This window comes from Podarcis pityusensis, assembly GCF_964106645.2.
Source record: "Podarcis pityusensis genome assembly, chromosome: 8".
In the NCBI taxonomy this organism is placed as follows: domain Eukaryota; kingdom Metazoa; phylum Chordata; class Lepidosauria; order Squamata; family Lacertidae; genus Podarcis; species Podarcis pityusensis.
The window spans coordinates 36,494,283-36,514,068 of NC_138033.1; the positions used below are offsets into that span (position 1 = coordinate 36,494,283).

Below are 19,786 nucleotides of genomic sequence, written 5' to 3' on the forward strand. Positions count from 1 at the left end.
TGTAATGCAGAGCTGGTCTACCAACATGCCTAGTGCCTGAAGCCAGCTCCCCGTAGAGCATATCCTTGGGGATCCTGCCATCTTCCATTCTGTGTGCACGGCCAAGCTCATGTAGAAATCACTGAGACAGAAGTGCAGACATGCTGGGAATGTGGGCTTGGGAGAGCATATCTTGGTTTGAGACTCTGTCCTGCCATGTGATGCCCAAAATCTTTCCAACACAGTGTATATGGAAGCTCATGGTGGGTGTAAGTTGCCTATGGCTCACTTCCATAAAGCAGAGTGCTCAACACACAAGCCTGGTGGACCTTCATCTTTGGTCCAGTAGACCTGAAGGAGCATCTCCACCCCCATCATTCTGCCTGGACACTGAGGTCCAGCACCGAGGGCCTTCTGGTGGTTCCCTCACTGCGAGAAGCCAAGTTACAGGGAACCAGGCAAGGGGCATTCTTGGTAGTGGCACCCGCCCTGTGGAACACCCCCCCCCCACCAGATGTCAAAGAGAACAACAACCAGACTTTTAGAAGACATCTGAAGATAGCCCTGTTTAGGGAAGCTTTTAATGTTTGATGTATTACTTTTTTTTAATATTTTGTTGGAAGCTGCCCAGAGTGGCTGGGGAAGCCCAGCCAGATGGGTGGGGTATAAATAATAAATTATTATTATTATTAGTTGTTGTTGTTGTTGTTGTTGTTGTTGTTGTTGTTGTTGTTAATATTGGCCCTGGGGCTATAAGGTCATAGAATTGTAGAGTTGGAAAGGGTCCCAAGGGTCATCCAGTTCAATCCCCTGCAATACTGGAATCACGGCTAAAGAATTCCTGATAGATGGCCATCCACCCTCTGTTTAAAACCTCCCACGGAGGAGAGTCCACCACCTTCTTAGGTGCATTCGTTTACTGTGGTTTTGTGGATGCAATCTAATGTGTTGATCTTCTGAATGCATAACATCCTGGTTTGCTCTGAGCTCTCCATTGAGAAAGTCTCCTGTTTGGAAATTGGGGGTATGATGCCTTCCACCTCACTCTCTTTCTCTCTTCCCTCTCTATGTGACAATGCTTCCTATGCAAGAGGGGTCACTGCAGTTTATTCTTGAAGGAATAGTTTCAACCCTTGTCTATGCTGCGTGGTGGGTGTGCAAGGGTTCTTTATATATCAGCTACATATAAATGCCTTTTGAAGATCACACTCAGGGAAAGGTTTTCAAGCACAGTTGCAAAGATGGATAAATAGAGGGTCAGATTCAAAAGCAAAACACACACACACCCCTACCTACCTGCTGTGCTCAGTAGGAATATTATACCTAGTTATGTGGTGGCATCTCAGCACGATTCTCCAGCCACTCCCTGATGTATGCAGGAAGCTATCTTCAGGATAAAGCTGTAATTTCCACCCCAGGGTGCATGCCTGACTCCAGTCATTGTTACCCTCTGAAAAAGGGTACTCAGCTGGCACACTGCTATCTGCAGCCACAGGAGTTCCTTTAATAGCATCTCTGATTTGTGGTATTAAACAATGTGCAGCAACTCACAATGCCCAACTGCTGGATATCCAGGTTGGTCCACTTCACAATGCATTACCAAAGGCTGATAAACGGAGAAAACTGACAGATGAGTGGAGTAGACAAGCTTCCTACAGGAGCAGGCATTAAGGGTGTGACTGGATTCTTCTGCAGGGCAGAGCCCCGGGGAGCAGAGAAATGCTGAAAGCTCCAAGTCAGGTCATAAGAACTTAAACCTACTGGATCAGGCAAATGGCCTGTCTAGTCCAGCATCCTGTTCTTGCAGTGACCAACCAGATACTTGTGGGAAGCCTGCAAGCTGGACAGAAGCACAACAGTGCGCTCTCCACCTGTGATTCCTTGCCCCATGTGGTTGAACATGGCCTTGTCTTTCCTTCCCCTTGAATATCTTGGTTGCCCTTTTTTGAATCTTTCCCCAGCTCTGCAACATCCTTTTTGAGGTCCCCTTCTTTGGGGGGGAGAACTGGGTCAAAACTAACAAAATGAATTTCAGTAGGGACACATGTAAGGTTCTGCCCTTAGGTGGGAATAATCAGGTGCATAATTATAAGATGTGGGACACCTGGCTTGCCGATAGTACATGTGAAAAGTATCCAGGTGTCTTAGTAGACCAGAACCTTAACATGAGTCAACACTGTGATGCAGCAGCCAAAAAAAAGCTAATGCTATTCTAGGCTGCTTCTGCAGGGGGAGTTAGATACTATAGATATTAGTTCCAATTAACCCCCATTTGGTTGTTTGAAAAGAATGTGTTGGATACCTGTATCCAGAAACATGGGGCTAAATAATGCTCTTCCCAGTAAGAGAGTGCCAGCAGAAATTTTAAAAGGCACAAGAACCAGTGGCATGGTGAAACATGGGAAATACAGGTTGTTAGACCCATTTAAAAACACTTCCATTGCTTTCCCCCACTCTCCTTCCCTAGCAGTGAACAGACCACACAATTTAGTAAGTTTAAATGGCTTTTTTACAAAACCTCTTCAAAGATTCCTGCATTACAGGGGGTTGGACTAGATGACCCTCGCAGTCCCTTCCACTCTGTGATTCTATGAAATGTCATATTCTTGTTTTTTATCCATGCTGCAGTAGGTAATACAATGGTACAAAAATCTTGGGTGCGCAGTGTGGTAAAACCACACCTCTTGGTCTGATCCAGCAGGTTTCTTCTTTTTATCACTATTATTTATTAAATTTATATGCCGCCCTATACCCAGGGGTCTCAGGGCCGTATATTCTGCTCTAAGCCTCAGGGGTCATAGTTAGGGTGTAAACATTTTCCCTCCAAATGACACACACAGTGCTCTGCCCCAGACTATCCTCAGGCTAACTTGGACTCTATGGAGTATCCAAGTCAGCTTCCTGAAACTTTTACATCAGTCCTTGAACAATTGGCAGGAAGGATGGGGTGGCAGTTAATTCTAACATAATTTTTTGTCCAGGGCTGACCTCAGGCATTTTTCTGAGCAGAAAATGACACTTGCAACCTCTCCCCCTAAACGCATCAAGGTTTCCAAGGCCAGCCAAGTTGCTTTGGCATCTGAGACAGAAAATCCCACAAGTGCCCCTCCTGAGCTGAGAAAATGCAGTAGCAATAAACCAAGTAGCTAACTGTTCATGGCACCCCAAATCAGCATCTGTCTCACTCTCCCTAATGGTAGGGTCAGTCTTTTTTTTTTTCTTTTTTTTTTTTTTTTTTTTGAGCGGTGTATGTCTCTCACTCCTTTTGACTGAGCACAATCAGCAACAGAGTGCAGCTGAAATAATTTTGAATTCCCTATTACCGAAGCCAGCAGCAGTCACCTTCCTATGATTCATGGGAAGCAGAAGTTTGATCTGAGTGGTGGGAAGAACTGAGACTGCTGCACTGATTTTAAAAATAACCTATGGCTGTAGATCACTTGTTAATTATAGAATAATGCACTGAAAGGCTTAAATTTAGCCTCTCCTGGGAATTTTCCAGCGTATGTGATGTAAGCACGATAAAGTCACATGAGCTCAGCTTACATTCAGATTTTGGTTGGTGCCAAGTGAGCAGTCGAATCAGAAGCCCCTCACAGCACAATAATGTTGCATGAAACCTTGGAGAGCCACTTCCAGTCCCTGTAGACAATACTGAGCTAGATGAACCAAAGGTCTGAGTCTGTAGAAGCCAGTTTCCTATGTTCTGTGACAGCAAATTTATTTACTTACTAAATTTATTTACTTATCATTCAAAAAGTCATGGTTCCATAACACAACCGGTACTGCAGTGTGAAAATGATGTTAGAAAACAGGACAGAAGCGTTTGCATAATAATCAGGAAAACTAGTGCAATATTCCCCATATCTGTGTGCACTCTTGGTGGAGACATGCACTAGTAGCTGAAACTCTCATGCAACTTGCCATTAGGACTGAGCAGCACAGACAACTCCCATGAGAAGCAGGACCAGAGACTCAGGCAGCCTAGGAAACAACTGCAACCAGATGTAGTGTGTTCTGGGTAGAGGGAACTTGCAGAGTTGCTGTGTGCTTGGAAGAGCAGTAACTCATTGTGCATAGTGATAGTGGGGAAAATTCAGTTCAATTCACATTTTAATGTGAGCTTACCTAATATACCCAAACCAAAATGCCATGACCATTTGTGATCACACCCACCCCAAGGAAGACTTGAGGCAGTGCTTTAAGTTGGGGGAAAGGGTTATATTTACTATATATAACATTAAGGGGAAATTGAGGATCTGCAGATAAAACCCATGAACCCAATTTGTTCCAGTTCAACCAAACCAAACCAACCAAAGTCCAAGCAGGAAAGTTCCTCACTTAGAGGAGAATCATCTCCTTCCCAACTCATGAGGTGATGAAAGTGCCCTGCAGTAAAGATTGGAAGGAGTTATTCCTCCTCGCTATATCAACACTGGACAAGCTCATCTCAGCCCCACTGGTTTGGCATTTACCCCAATGTACATGGCCGGTTCCTTCTGAGTTTCAGATACCTGGTCAAAGCTGTCTTACTTCCAGAAGTCTTTGTGCCCTGAATGCTCCTCAGATTTTTACCTGCTCTTTCCTGGAGATTTTGAAATTATTGAGGTTTAAGATTTTTGAGGTTTGATTTACAAACACACACACACACACACAGAGAGAGAGAGAGAGAGAGAGAGAGAGAGAGAGAGAGAGAGAGAATGTGTGTCTCTGAGGGTAAATGAACTATCATGAGGGCCTCCTCTGCCAATCTCAGCACCCAAGAAGGTCTGTAGGGAAGGAGGAGATCTTTCAGGTATTTGGGGTCTGAGTTGTATGGGGCTTTCAGATCAGTGCAACTGTTTGAAAACAAGGGTTATGAGATATGTTTTGGAACCACAGTTAATAATCTGGTCCCTACATTTTGCACCAGCTGGAGTTTCTGAGATAAATGTCTCATCTCAGAGCTTTAAAAATGTGTGTGTGTTTAAAGAATAATTCTATGGGCTTATTATTATCAGTACAGCCATAAGCAGCAGCTCCCCACCAGGTTTTTTGCTGAAAAGAAATTGAGTGTGCAACAAGTCTTTCATCATAATCACCTTGGCAATGCAAAGTAATTCATAAAAGAAGTAGGGATGTATTGAGATCCAATATTGTTTTAGTCTCAATCAATATTAATAATTGTTTTGCATTTTTAGAGTGCAGTATACAACTGAAAAATGTGCAAAGACCAGCCAGCGGTTGCCAGCACAATAAATCCTCTTATTATACTTAAAGGCACCATAATTTAACTTTCAAATGTTTCTATAAAAAAATATTACAGAAGATGCCATTGATCTGTAGAAGAAAATTGTTATCTTTTATTTATTTGCAAAATGTTAGGCCCTGCTTTAATTATACATGAGCTAAAAAGGTCAGTAACTATTTTATTAAGATCTGCAAAGTGGAACTCAAGAGCTTCATACAAATAATATTTCTGCAGCGCCAGCCTGTGAGGGTCTGCCAAACCTTCAGCTGCTTATGAAGGCAGAAGGTTATGCACACATTAGCAAAGGTTAACTCTGGAGTACCAAGGGGAGTGAGACCTTTCACGTCCCTGACAACAGAAATTGCATTAGAGTTTTCAGATGGGGATTTTTCAATTTGCAATTATGGAAAAATTCTTTACAGAGATGAGCCTTTGCTTGAAAATGCATGAGGAGAATGGGTACTTCAAAGGTTAAGATTCAGCAACTTTTGCTAGTGCTTCAAACTTCAGAAGTTTTATATCGGGCTATTTCCTCACACTCTGTTTTAGGCATGCCAGCTTGCCCCCGTGACTGAGGGGACTGGCACTGCACGATGTGCTGGGGGGGGGAGTTCCTCCCCCCCCCCTGATGACGCCCCTGCTCTGCTTTCAAGGGATGTTGCTGGTCGGCTTGTGAAAGAGCAAAGGCAAAGGCGGACCCAATCGGAAGACAGTTAATCACAGTTATACCTTGTTGAAATCCATAATTAGGATGTGTAATGGCTAGGGCTTGGTCTTGTTTTCTGTTTCAATGGCCGTGTGGCGTGAAAACGGCCTTCAAAGATTGTGATCCTTTCTAGGCCTTGTTAGATTCTAATCTTCTTTCGTGGGGAGTGGTGTACAACTAAAAGGTAAAGGTAAAGGTACCCCTGCCCGTACGGGCCAGTCTTGACAGACTCTAGGGTTGTGCGCTCATCTCACTCTAGAGGCCGGGAGCCAGCGCTGTCCGCAGACACTTCCGGGTCACGTGGCCAGCGTGACGAAGCTGCTCTGGTGAACCGGCACCAGAGCAGCACACGGAAACGCCGTTTACCTTCCCGCTATAAAGCGGTACCTATTTATCTACTTGCACTTAAGGGTGCTTTCGAACTGCTAGCTGGGCAGGAGCTGGGACCGAACGACGGGAGCTCACCCCGCCGCGGGGATTCGAACCGCTGACCATGCGATCGGCAAGTCCTAGGCGCTGAGGTTTTACCCACAGCACCACCCGCGTCCCTCACTGGAGTACTAGACACATACTAAAGACTGTGATACGAAAAACCTCCCCACTGAGCATTCAGTGTTTTTATTCATCCCATAATAACTCTGCTAACCTACCTGACTCTGGGAATCATTTCAAGGCAAGTCTTGCCTGTCTTCCTGCTTTAGAGACCTTAGTATCATGGTTTGTTAGGGGCATTGCCATATCTATTTCTTTTATTATTTCTTTATTGCCTTTACAGTGGTACCTCTGGTTACAAACTTAATTTGTTCCAGAGGTCCGTTCTTAACCTGAGGCGCGTTTTCGCTAATGGGGCCTCCCGCTGCCACTGTGCCGCCAGCGCACAATTTCTGTTCTCATCCTGAGGTAAAGTTCTTAACCCGAGGTACTACTTCCGGGTTTGCAGAGTCTGTAACCCGAAGTGTTTGTAACCTGAGGTGTTTGCAACCTGAGGTACCACTGTATTAGCCCACTTTTTTCTCCAAGGAGCTCAGTGTGGCATGGATGGATCTTCCTCTCCTCATTTATTCCCCACAACAATCCTGTGAGGGTGGTTAGGTTAAGAGGCAGTGATTGACTTGCAAGGTCACCCAGTGAACTTCAGGGCTGACTGGGGATTTGAACCCTGGTCTCCCAAGACCTACTTCAGCACTCTAACCACTAGGCTACACTAGCTATATATCTGACGGTCTGTCTGTAACATACGCACAGTTATTCCACTGAATGTTACTCAAGCAGGAGGAAGTGAGTGCTAAACGTGTACAAGTACTCGTGCTTCAGACTGCCAGTCTCTGTCTCTGTTCCTTATTAACTCGTGGGTGGCTGATGTGTGAAAGGCAGAGTGTGTTTTCCAGAGCTCTTTTTAATTGGAGGTTTCACGTTAACAGCTCAAATGAAGATTAGCGGGGGATAGCTCATCTCAGAATAATGCATGCGAATTGAAAATCACCTTGACAAAACAGATGGAGCTCTCAGTCATTAGGGAGAGAGTGTTTGTGCTGTTTCAGTGACAGGCAAATTACTCACCATGACTTTAAAGATTAAGAGGACTAGTATTGGGTGAAAGCAGCCTTGATGCATTTGGGTATGAAAGTTGCTAAAATAATGCAAGGAATTGTACTTTTCCTAGTGGTGCCTATTGTGTCGCTTTCTTGAAGCTTAGGAAAGCTGTTGCCTTCCCTCTGTGCATATCCCACTTCCTCTCTTGAAGTAGGATAACATAGTGCAAAAGAATATAGGAGTATATCTGATAGGATATAGGGTTATATCTGCTTGGAGCAGCCTATGTTTCCTCCTCATCTGTATTTTCTTCAGGATAGTGCATGGGGCAGGGGTTTGGGGGGAGGTGTCCAGCGGTGGAGCAAGCCGATCGGGCACCTGGGGCGGCGCTGTTAGTATTGTAATGTCCCATTCTCACATTGCATAATGTCGCGGGTTGCCTTTAATTACTTAATTGATGTATGAGTATGAGAACTATTTAAATGTCTCCTCTCTCTCTCTCTCTCTCTCTCTCTCTCTCTCTCTGCTCCTCTGCTGAAGAAGATGGATGTGAGAGTCGTCTTGTTGTTTGGTTATTTGCTTTATAAATAAAACCTTTGATGTTACTATTCCAACCATAGTTGCTTCTGCTGCATTCTGCTGTAAAGGAGTAGGGCCAGCCACCCGCAGAGTGGGGCAAACTGGGGCAGGGCACTCCGCAGGGCCTCGGAGGAGTCTGCCTGCCTCCTCCCACTCAGCCACCCTACTGCTGAGGGGGAGGCGGCTGGCAGACCGTTTGGGGCAGTGCGGAGCCTGCAGGTGCCCAAGCCACCGTGTCACTCCCAGGAGAGATGCGCAGTGAGTGCCGCCCGGCATTTTGTCACCCCCCTCAGTGGTGACACCTGGGTTGACCCGCCCCCACCGCACCCCCTTCCTCTGTCCCTGGGAGTGTCACAATTTGAGACCTGCCTTCCTTTGTAGTTGGTTGCAGTACTTTGAAGATGCTGTCGTAGCATTGCAGGTCCACTTGGAAGAAGATGAGCCAGCAGTGAATCTCCTCGAACAAACGATCTGCTGTTCCTTTCCAAAGGATAGGATTGAGAATGCTTTGAACTATGCTTTATATTTACAGGGCTACACTTTAGCTGTCTTAACCCTCTTCTATACATGTTGTGCACATGTTTAAATTTAGGAAAGAGTTGTGCAACAAAGTCCTGGGACTAAGATTGCGGTCCACGAATCAGTGTAATTATTTGCTCTGGGTGGGGCAAAGTTGCTTCAAGAAGTTGCAGTGCCAAACTTGGATGGCATTAAAAGAGGATTAGGCACATTCACGGAAATTAAGGCTATCAGTAGCTGCAAACCACAGTGCTCATCCTCTGCCTCTGCTGTTGGAGGCAATGTGCCTTTGAATGCCGTTGTGAAGAGAACTGTTGAGCTCTGGTCCTGCTTGTGTTCTTTCCACAGGAATCTGGCTGACCACTGAGAGAACAGGATGTTGGATTAGATGAGCCACTGGCCTGATCCAGCAGGATATTCTTCTTATGTTCTAATGGTGATTAGGGGCAGGGATGCTGGCTCCTGGCTCCTCTGCTAAGCATATCAATATGTTTTTATGGAGAGACCATGAAAGGGTGCAACATGGACAATTATTTTTTCACATCATAGATTGCAGGTTTTGGTGCCACAATAATCTTTATTACTTTTAGTTGTGACATCTACGGGTTATGTAAGCTTGGGAGCAAAAGGTGTGCATGATCCTCTTACCTACTACAACTGCTTAACACAAATACTACATGGAGTAGTCAGAGGCATTTTTTGGTAGTACACCATCTGTTCACCTAGGTCACTGGGTAGGCTTATTTGGGCTCAGTTTCACACCACTGCTAAGTCCTTAGGAACACTGAAAACACAAGGCACTTTGGTTTCAAGAGAATGGGGTGCATGTTGTGTTATGTACAATGGAACTTCACAGAAAACACAAGTTACACAGAAAAAAGGTAGTGTACCACTCCAAATCCTTTGCCCATGTAAGTGCACAGAAAATAGTAGATCTAGCTGAAATGCAACACCTAGAGAGCTGTACTGACCATTGCAATGCATCTCTAATTATTATATAATTAAAAGATTATTGCAAAATCTTAAAAAGTTGTATAATGTTGGGAGGAGTGTGGCTGTGAGCAGGCATGGCTGTGACCATAATAAAGGGATCCTGCACTTCTGAATTTGCCATTTCACTTCTCTTCTCAACTGAAGAATGTTGCTGAGAGTCCAGACTATCTCAGGGCTCCCCAGAACACAGTTTGAAAGCCAAAACTACAGGCCTCAGTGACCCACCTTAACCATAATTTGTGGACTCTGGAAACAAACTCTCATAATTCCAAGAACAGTTTTGGAAACATTTGCAATTCAGATATGCCCTAGAATGGTTCTAGTATTTGTTTATGCCCAAAAGGTTTTTCAAGCATGGAAATGTCCCAATATGTGCCATTCTTATTTTCCTATAATAAATGCAAACTCAACCCTCAAACCCTGGAAGCTACTACTGCAAGTTTAATTTCCATTAAACACAGACAACAGATGATGAAATAACATTCTGATAACATCTATCCTGAACTATGCCCCCAAATGAATAGTGCATTCTTGTTTAATGTGGACTAACAAGAGCAATAAATGTAGATACTTTATTTTCTTATGAGTATACTATTGAGTACAAAAAAGCTGTAAATTCCTCCTGCAGCTGGGTTATCCCTTTTTACTGCTGTTTAAAAAAGCCTTGGGATTCCCACTCCCCAACTCCAAAATGTCACTGGTTGCTTCCATGGCCAGCATTAGAGGTGAGTGGGGTTAGGCAATAGCTGTGATTCTTGCATTGCAGGGAGTAGGGCTAAATTACCCTTGGGAGTCATAGAATTTTACAAGTCTATGATTCTGTTAACTTCTGGGTCTGGAAGACTTTTGAGCAGACCCACTTCCAATCCTCCTCCCTGTCTGTCCTCTTATATATTATAACTGAGATGTGTTGCCTATGAGTAGCAGGTTTTGCCCAGGTGCTCCTCCCTCTGACTCCTCATGTTTAGAGGCTGGCTGTCCTAAGTGAAAGCACTTTGTTGTACTTTATCCATTCATTCATTCATTCATTCATTCATCCATCCACCCATAGCCAGGGACACAATGGAACCAGAATGACAAGGGCCCAAGAGTTCATGAAGTTCTGTAGCGGACTATGGTTTCCTGTTCCTAAAAGGGTGCAATCAGCTTCCAATCCCAATTTGGCAATTCTCAGCAAGGTGAGAGTCCTGATCCTGTCCCTCTGCTAGGACAACAAAGAACAGATATGAACTTCCTATGCCTAGAGATGCATATGCAATATTTATTAGTTTTGTCTAAACTGGGGCTGGGGAATCTGATTCAGCCCAAGGGCTACAACATCACGTTTGAAAAATGTTTAACTAAAAGAAAAGCACAACCTTGCAACAAAACGGTATTTGTCTCAATGAAGGACAGGCTGTAAACTGTTTAAATAAATAAGCAAACTCAACCCTACAGCTACCAGAATTATAAAGAAAAAATAAAGCAACATGCGAATAGAAACTTTTCTAACAGGGAAAGGAATAATTGGGGAAATTGGAGGACAGGTTTTGGGTATGGCACTAGGAGAGATTCAGAGTCTTAGTGAGTGTGTGCTTCTCTTCTCCTGCCCTCCCAACCCACAGGTGGCCTTGGAATGGAAAGGCAGCTGAGATAATGACCCTAATCTCTGCTTTGGAGACGGAGCACATTTTCTTCTTTCCCTGGTCCCAAACTGGATTGATTTGAGGACGTCAATGATGAAGCTGACCTGCATGTTCTCCTTCATCCTGCTGTTTGGAGCAGCTGGGCTGGTTGTCTTCATCCACCTGCAGGATCCAGAAGAAATTGTTCATCAGCAAACACCAGGTTAGACTTTGGTTTTAACATATTATCTTCTCATGTCCCCCCCCCCACCTGAATTGTTTGTTTGGACAAAATCATTCTCATTGGTGAGAAATGTTCATGGTGACCAAGAGGTCTGTATTTGTCTGTTGGAAATGTTCATATTGTCAAGTGAAGGAAGGTTTCTCTCCCCCCCTCCCCCAGTTAAATATGTCTGCAACGAGTTTTCATGGAGGGAGAAGGTGCTTCAGAAAAGCACTGTCTGAAGTGCCCCCCCTCCTTTAAAAGGGATTGGGAACTGGAGTGAGCTGTGAAGGAAGGGATGGGCAGGTGGTGAGAAGATTTGCAAGAAGGTGGGTGAGATGTCAAGGGAGGGGGTTGCTCAGGCATGGGGAAAAGGTGGTTGGCCATGGGGTTGGTAGGTAGGCAGGGTTGGTGAATGGAATGAGCAGGGTCCACAGCCCCTTGTTCAGTATAAAAATGAAAACAGAAAAATTCAACACAGCCTGGTTCTCACTTCAAACAGTAGGGTTTGCCACTTATGCACTACCAAAGCACACAATTGTTCTCCATCAAGTGATGCCGGTTTAAAGGAGGCTGATGTGTATGAAGAGACCCAGCTATCCCCTTGTATCCCTCCTTCGTAGCTGAACAGATTTGCACCACTTCCGGATTGCACCTGAATAGCTGCCTCAAAACTAGATGCATCCACGTTCTCCATGCATCCCACCTCCTCAAAAGTAGAGCAGAATTATACGCTGGAGGAGAGAGTCATTGCTCATTGTTAATGCATTCAGTCCAGTTTAATTTGGGATAGTGTAGCTTATAAAACAAGGTTAATAAAAGATGGTCTGCTTCCTTCACATTCTCTGTCTGCTCTAGAAAGTGTTCTTTATTGTTTTTAGCCCGAGCAACCACGATACAAAACCCTTGATGTACTACTTAAGCCAGAATAAAACGAGAGTCATAAAACTTTAAGTAATGCTTACATTACTTTCCGTCAGCAAAGTGCTCCTGACAGTAGCTGTTTGTGTTGATTTGTTACCATTCATTTATCCTTTCCCCGTGCTTCACACTGCAACCTAATTGTAATCCTGTACTGAGAAAGCAATATCAAAGTAATTTTCCACAACATTAGTTACAATTTTCTTCTGATCTTTCAAGTGAAACAATCCCATCCTGTTGGCTTCTCTGAGCATATAAACCTTGATTACATTTATCTGTTGGAAACGAAGGCTTACTATATAGATAGATAGATACTCCCCAGAATGGTGGTGGTTGTACTTAGAGCCTCAGCCCGCCCCCTTTTCTGGTAGTTGGCAAACATCCTGATACTTAGATGCTGGTACCTGATATTCACTTTTAAACAGGAACAGTTTTTGATGGACAGCACTTTGCAAAGAACAAAACAGATTTTGTGAATGTCTGCATTAACTGTTGAACGTATTTTGTTGGCTATGACAAGCGTAGTAGCTTCACCGAGAGCAGATACTTGTAGGGATGTTATTACAAAGGAATGGCGGAATGAAAATTTATAGGGCTGCTCTGAATGCTCTGCATTTCCAGTATTTGCTTCAGAAGCAATATATTGGAGGCAGCTAAAAAGGCTGCCACATCCCACTCCCACCTTTCCTTCTGAATATTTGTATCCTACTGTACTGCTTTTCTGGGCTTGTTCACATGTTACACTTACAGAGGTGCGAGCTGTTTCTACACACGTGCAAGTGTTTGTGTGAAAGGGTCTGTACTTGTTGATTTATACAGCTCAGCTATTATATACACAGACTGTGTGCCCATTGAGTGGAATGTTTGAGAACCCCAGCTGTCCTTTCCTGCCAGTGGCTGCTGTTCTTTCTTGGCCATGAAGGCTCTTGGCTTCTTTCTCCACCCCGTTGCTGAATCAAAGGGGCTGTTGGCTTGTTCACAGGTGCCCACAATGTTATTAGTTTAGATACAGTGCTGTGAAATTATCAGCAAAATCTTGGGGAACGTCAACAGGATTAAGTGGTTGTGTTGGCAAATGAGGTGAAGGACTATGAGGTGAGGAAGGAGGAAAATGGCTTCAATGAGAAGTGCTGTACCAAACCTATGTACATGTCTTTGTAGTTGAGGACATGAGAGAGGAGCGGCAGGGGGTGGGAGGTGCTTTTCAACATGAAACGAGGTAAGACAGCCTTTCCAGTGCTTTCCTAGAAATTAGTTTTGACACTGGTATATATGAGATGGTAATGGAAGTGAGGGGAGAGCGAAATTAGCATCATTGTGACGGAGGGGGCATTCAGACATGGGGAATATTGTGTCAGTTTTTCCTGGTGATAATGCAAGCACTTTGCTGATGTTCCTTTCACACTGCAACACCTGGAATGGTGGGTTCTTTTGACCGATATACTGGCATGTTGCAAGGCAACACCAAATGTCACTGTAGAACATTGCTGCTCTCTCGCTCTTCCCACAAAGGTCTGCTTCTGGTCCTCCATTGATTCTCCCATGAAAACAGTAGGAAAGAACTGCATGTGGCTTTACCACCCCACAATTTTCCAGATTAAGGGGGCTGCAAATGTATTTTTTTCTGGAATCAAATTACACACAAATGAATGCTCGATGTATGCTAGATCCCATTAGTTTTCCGGAACTGTCTTTTACGTCTTATGAAAGCTGAAATACAATCTTGAAATTAGCCATTTGGTAAACCTTAGGGAAATGGATTAAATTGTTATGTGAATGCAGCCAGATTTCTGTAAATTCTCCTACCTGCATTGGGAGTTCTTCAGTCCAATGAATAACTATATTAAGTGTGTGTTCTTAAATTTAAAACTGGGGGTTTAAGTCTGTATCTTCAGTGGTGCCTTTCCTTAAAAAAAGGAAACTTTCCTTCCCTTTTCCTTATTTTCTCCATACTTTATTTATTATATTTCCTTAGGTTTCATTCCCACTTTCTTCCATCATGGAACCCAAGGTGGGTATGCTGGTGGTTCCCAGGCAGTCCTCCATCTACATTACTGAGCAGACGCTGACCTGCTTAGCTTTAGCAGCATGGTGGACTCATATGGCTTCAGAAGACCTGTAGGGACAGTGTCATGCAGTGGTTAGTGTGTTGGAGACTCTAGCTCAGTGTCAAGCTTCAGGGAATTGGCTTCCTTCCCTGCTTTGGCAGAAGATAAGCAGAACGAAAGGAGTCTCTTACCAGTTAGAAACTTTAATGATCTAAGCGAGAGAACAAAGAATTCATTTTTAGGAATGAAGCTGCTCCCAATTAAAGGTCCCACCCACTTTCTCCCTAGTCACCCACGTCACTTCCGCGTCTTGTAACCTGATCTCGCAACCACTGTGCTTTCTGTGCTGCCACCTTATCTGCTCTTCGTGACCTTGGGCTGAGCAGATGGACACTTTCAAGTGGCAGTGAGTCAGTTAACTCCCTCACATTTCTCCTCCTCCTAGCTGTTCCCCAACCAGTACCTCCCAGCTTCTGCCTTCTGAACTATGTCCCTCTGCAAACCACTGTTCCAAATCTATACTGTCTTCCTGTTCCTGGGAAGAGTCAGGATCCTGATCAGGAACAGGGGGAGGGGGAGGATCCCACCATTCCTTCTCACTGCGGTCCTCCTCAGTGTGGTCCCTGACACTCAGATTGACATTCATCCATGACTCACTGGGTGGCCTTCAGCCACTGTTGCTAACTCTCAGCCTAACCTACCTCACAATATTGTTGTGAAAGTTTAAAACAAGGGAAAGGGGGAATATATATATACCAACTCAAGCTTCTTGGAAGAAAGGTGGGATATCAATGTACAAAGTAATAAAAAGAAAATGCTTCATGGACTTCATTCATTATTGACTGCCTTCAGTATAACACACCTCCACCTTTCGTTACTACTCAGGTATTCCATGCATTTGGGGAACATGCTCAGTGTCTATGCCTATATGTATACGTATGCCAAATTTGCATGCAGCAAATTAGACATTGCCTAAGTGGTGGGAAATGTCTAAAAAGTTGTCTAAGGCTGGACAGTTAAAAAAAACCTCTTTTCTAAGGAGCAATGAAAGGGCAATTAAGCAAAGTCAGGGTGGGGAGGCAATGAAGTGACAAAAGAGGTCTCTGGGGTGGAGAGAGATCAATAGGTGAACGTGCAGGCAGATTTCCCTCTAAGGTTGAGGGAGAGAGGCAGGAGAATAAGAGGAGTCAGGAGCAAACATTTGTCCATGCAACCTACTTGCAGAGCTAAGGAATGCTGCATTCAGGTTAATACCTGTTTTCTAAGGCAAAGAGTCTAAGGTTGGGGGTAGAAATTTGCCAAACAAATTTGCCCTTCCTATAATGTCTCACAAGCTGAAACACAGTGAATCTTCAAAATTTGCCCTTCTCCAAATGTTGTGATTCAGTTCCAAACAATGTGTAGAGAAATGTGTTTGTGTACATGTACACCCACACCCACTCACACACAATTCTGGGAATATTATATATTACTGGGAGTAACGTGAAAAAATGCATCATATCATCAGAGGAGAATCCTTGCAAAAAATGGACATATTGGTAACATTTTCTACATTACAATAATCTACATATTAGCAGAAATGTGGGGGTAAAATGCTGGCAGGTTTTTGTAACGACTTCTTTTTTTTAAAAAAAATTGTGAACTGATGAGGAATTGTGGCAAGGCCCTGCGACGGGGTGAGCTCCCATTGTTCAGTCCCAGCTCCTGCCGACCTAGCAGTTCAAAAGCACGCAGTGCAAGTAGATAAATAGGTACCGCTCCGGCGGGAAAGTAAACTGAGCTTCCATGCGCTGCTCTGGCTTCGACAGAAAGCGACTTAGTCATGCTGGCCACATGACCTGGAAAAACTGTCTGCGGAAGTGGACAAACTCTGGCTCCCTCAGCCTGTAAAGTGAGATGCACACCACAACCCCAGAGTCATTCGCGACTGGACTTAACTGTCAGGGGTCCCTTTACCTTTACACATAGATTGTGGAGTGGAATGAGAATGCATTTCGCATCCCATTAGTGTGGGAGTGGGATTTTCCACCACTGTGTTCCTCCAAGAAAAAGACGTACTTGGTTTGACACGGGCTTGGGGCTTTTTCATCAGGTGCCGTCTGCTGCCAATCAGAGAGTGGGGAGGAGCTTGCCTTCTAAGCTAACTCCACACCCTAAACATTGCAGTTTTCTCTTTGCTTCACCCTCCCCTATGCAGTAGATGCTCTGTTCATTGCCTGTTCAAGGGCAAAGCAGGAATCTTGGCAGGAGTCCCTTCAGTTGGCCTTGGCCTCTTCTTTTTTGCCTACTTCCTACTGCTGGGAGTCTTGTTTAGAGTGGCATTGTTCAACTGGTTCAGTTGGTGGTTAGTATGGGAAGTCAGGGTAAGAGTTAGGGAGTAATCAAATGAGGCAGTGTTGGGTTAAGGGCCCTCTTGTCACCTTTTGTCATCGGGGTGCCCTTATTCTTGACATGCGTTCTGAGGTGAATGCTAAAACAGTGATGCCACAGTGCATGCCAAGACCAGATTCCCAGGATGTTTGGAGCAAGGAGGAAGGGTTCCTCCCAATCCTTTCTTCTAACATCACAGGTGAAGCCAGTCAATCTGCCCATGACTCATAAGGGAATTTAACCCTCCGTTATTTTGATTTGGTTAATTTGCTTATTGGTTTCATTATATTTCAATAGATACACCCTTTCCCCAAATTGCTGGTGTGTGAATTTTCCCCCAGGTGTGTTGGTAAAGTGGGAGAACCTGGAAACAGACACATTCACCCATCCCTGCCAGGACAACATGGAAGCTTTAGCTTCAGAATGCATATTTTTCTTCCAGTGTTTTCTGGAACAAATCATGTGAAAATCCATCACAGAAATTGTTCTATAGTTAATCCCATTGAATGCACGCTGTAAATCCTTAGGGTTAAACCCATATTCTCCTTTGTAAACATTTGGTAGAATGGGCTGTTTATTCGTTCATGCATTAGAGAGCTATTTCCTTCTGTGTTGCTCATTCTGATTCAAAAATAATGGCAAGGACATGGATAGGAACTTCTGCAAAATAGTTTTCAGGTAAGGTGGAAAACTTGTTCTATTAGGGGTATTAAATGTTGCAGTTTGCACATCTCCTAACAAGGTATTTATATAAGGATATCTTCTGCACCATGGGAGGTTTGGTGCCCAAAGATTTTACATTTATAGCATAATACTTGGTAATTGCCTGCACTGTTCTCATCCAGGTGTCACGAAACCAGCTAGCACTCTGGACTGGTCATGATTATTGCACTCAGCAGTGAAATCTCTCAGAATAATGACTATCCCATTATAAACAGGGGAAATTTATAATGAATCAATCAACACCTCTCCTTTGCCAGCCAGGACTGACCCCTTTAGCACACAGACCTGACATGACTGCTGTGCTTAGAGCAATCTGAACAAGTCAAAGCCCTGCTAAAGGAAAGTGAAGAGTTGATGCAAATAATGAAAAAGTGGTCAGCCAGAAACTTTGTCTCTCTTTTTAAAGGTTTATTGAGACTCTCGTCTGTCTCGGGTCTCAGCAGGGATCAAGTTCCAAACTCAGCTGGGTTTGCATTTTGATGTGAGCCTACTGGTGCTTCCTAAAACAACATGTAAACTGAAATTCAGCTCTCTGTTGAAACTCAATTTCCAAATCTTATGATGCATTTCTTGGCCAAGAAGCTGTGCAGGAGAATGTGCACATTAGGCAAAGTATGCAGAAAAATGCTTATCATGTTGAAAATAATATACAGATTGTTGGCTGGCTATAGGAATCATGCAACTCCCTTGCTATAACAGCTCCAACGGTTAGCAGTCTGTTTCCGGGCATGATTCAAAATGCTGGTTATCACCTATAAAGCCATATGTAGCTGAAGTCCAAGCTATCTGGAAGACTGTATTCCCTCATACAAACCTGCCCACATTTTGAGATCTTTGTGGGAGGCCCTTCTCTTGGTTAGATATTGCACCGCTTTCCATGTTCCCAGCATCAGCCTGCATTTTGGTTTTTTGAAGTACTGAGTCAGCTTTCAAGATACATATTAAAATTATATATCTGTGAGCTTGCAGGAAGCAAACAATAAACTCAAATAACAATGATTAGCAAATACTTTGAGCAGGAAATGTACACATCCTATGTTGACTGAACCATAATTCGGAACCCCTATTCATGAGCAGTTGTTTGCACATATGAGTCCCCTTGCAAGCAGCCATACTCAGTGTGTGGAGCTAGCATGGTGATCTGATGATGCCGGGGGTGGGCCCACTCTGGTTTAAAATTCTGAGTGCTCTGCATGTGAGTAGTGCACAAATAGGGCTTATCTCTAGCTAGGATAGCAGCTTTTGCAAAACAGAATGATATCTCTTCAGCAGACAGTAAGAGTGTGCCCACTTGATGCAACTTCTACACAACATAAAACTACCTTGGATTGGAATGGATACCACACTTTGTTTGCCCATCAAAAATCTCCAGCATCCTGTGTAAGCCTTTCAAAGCAAGCCGGATGAAAACTTCTGGCTTTAGGTCAGCCTCAGGTCAGAAGGTTAAAACCTTTAAATGTCAAGTATAATCTTGATACATGTCTAAAGAATATAAATCTAGGTTCAGGTGCCTATCTCTGCCCAGTCTTAGATTTGTGTGTGTTTATTTTTCTTTTTGGTAGCCTGTTTATGAATCAATAACTTTAGAGGTGTTTTAAAGTCCATGGAGGTTGAATTTTGTTATCAGCAACCGTGCGCTATCCTGCCTCATCCCAACTCCCAACTCACTGGCTTTGTACAGAATACTGTACTGTAAGAGATTATGAGAGGAACACCTTGGGGAGGGTGGAATCTGAATTACCATTTAAAATTTTGATTAGAGAGGACTCTTGATTGACTTTATATCCCACTCTCCCTTCTGCCCGCAAGGAGCCCAGAGTGGCAGAGACAGAGTTGAAAAAGAAAACATTCTAGACCAGTTAAAACATTCTAAAAACAGTTGCAGTTAAAAACATTCTTCCATTCAGTGGCAACTCATGGCCAGGCCTGAACCCACATTGGAGTGGAACTAAATATTCCATGTAAATTAAGAATGCCTGCAGTAGCCCCACTACAACTTTCTCCACCACCATCACACTAGTGACTAGTCAATAGTTATTGCAGTCTAAGGTGACCAGGGCCATTTGCTTTAGAACTGGCAGTGCCACCACTTCATGCAAGCAGGGACCACTCTCATGCAATGAAGCATTAATCATGCTCTGGAACCAACCAGCCAACCTCCCACTGCTAGCCAGGAGGGACAGGGAGCAAGGGCGCATGTGGCTGGGCATGTAGCCTCCAGCTCTGTGTCCACATCAGCTGACTGCATCTGCTGAAATCGATCCCACAATACATCACTGACTCTGACTTTGGTTACCTCATCTGCAACTGCAGTAACAGGTCATCCAGAAGTCCGATGACTTTATCCTCAAAGTGTGT

At 44.0% G+C, this 19,786-nt stretch overlaps 1 protein-coding gene across 1 annotated transcript in view; it reads left to right on the forward strand.

Moving 5' to 3' along the window:
• Positions 1-19,786, forward strand: part of CHST8 (carbohydrate sulfotransferase 8) — a 246,835-nt gene that overhangs the window by 47,886 nt on the left and 179,163 nt on the right. The window contains exon 2 of the mRNA XM_081017047.1: positions 11,144-11,366. Within this exon, the coding sequence (XP_080873173.1) occupies positions 11,255-11,366 (112 nt within the window). The 5' untranslated portion in view covers positions 11,144-11,254. The remainder of the gene's footprint in view (positions 1-11,143; positions 11,367-19,786) is intronic.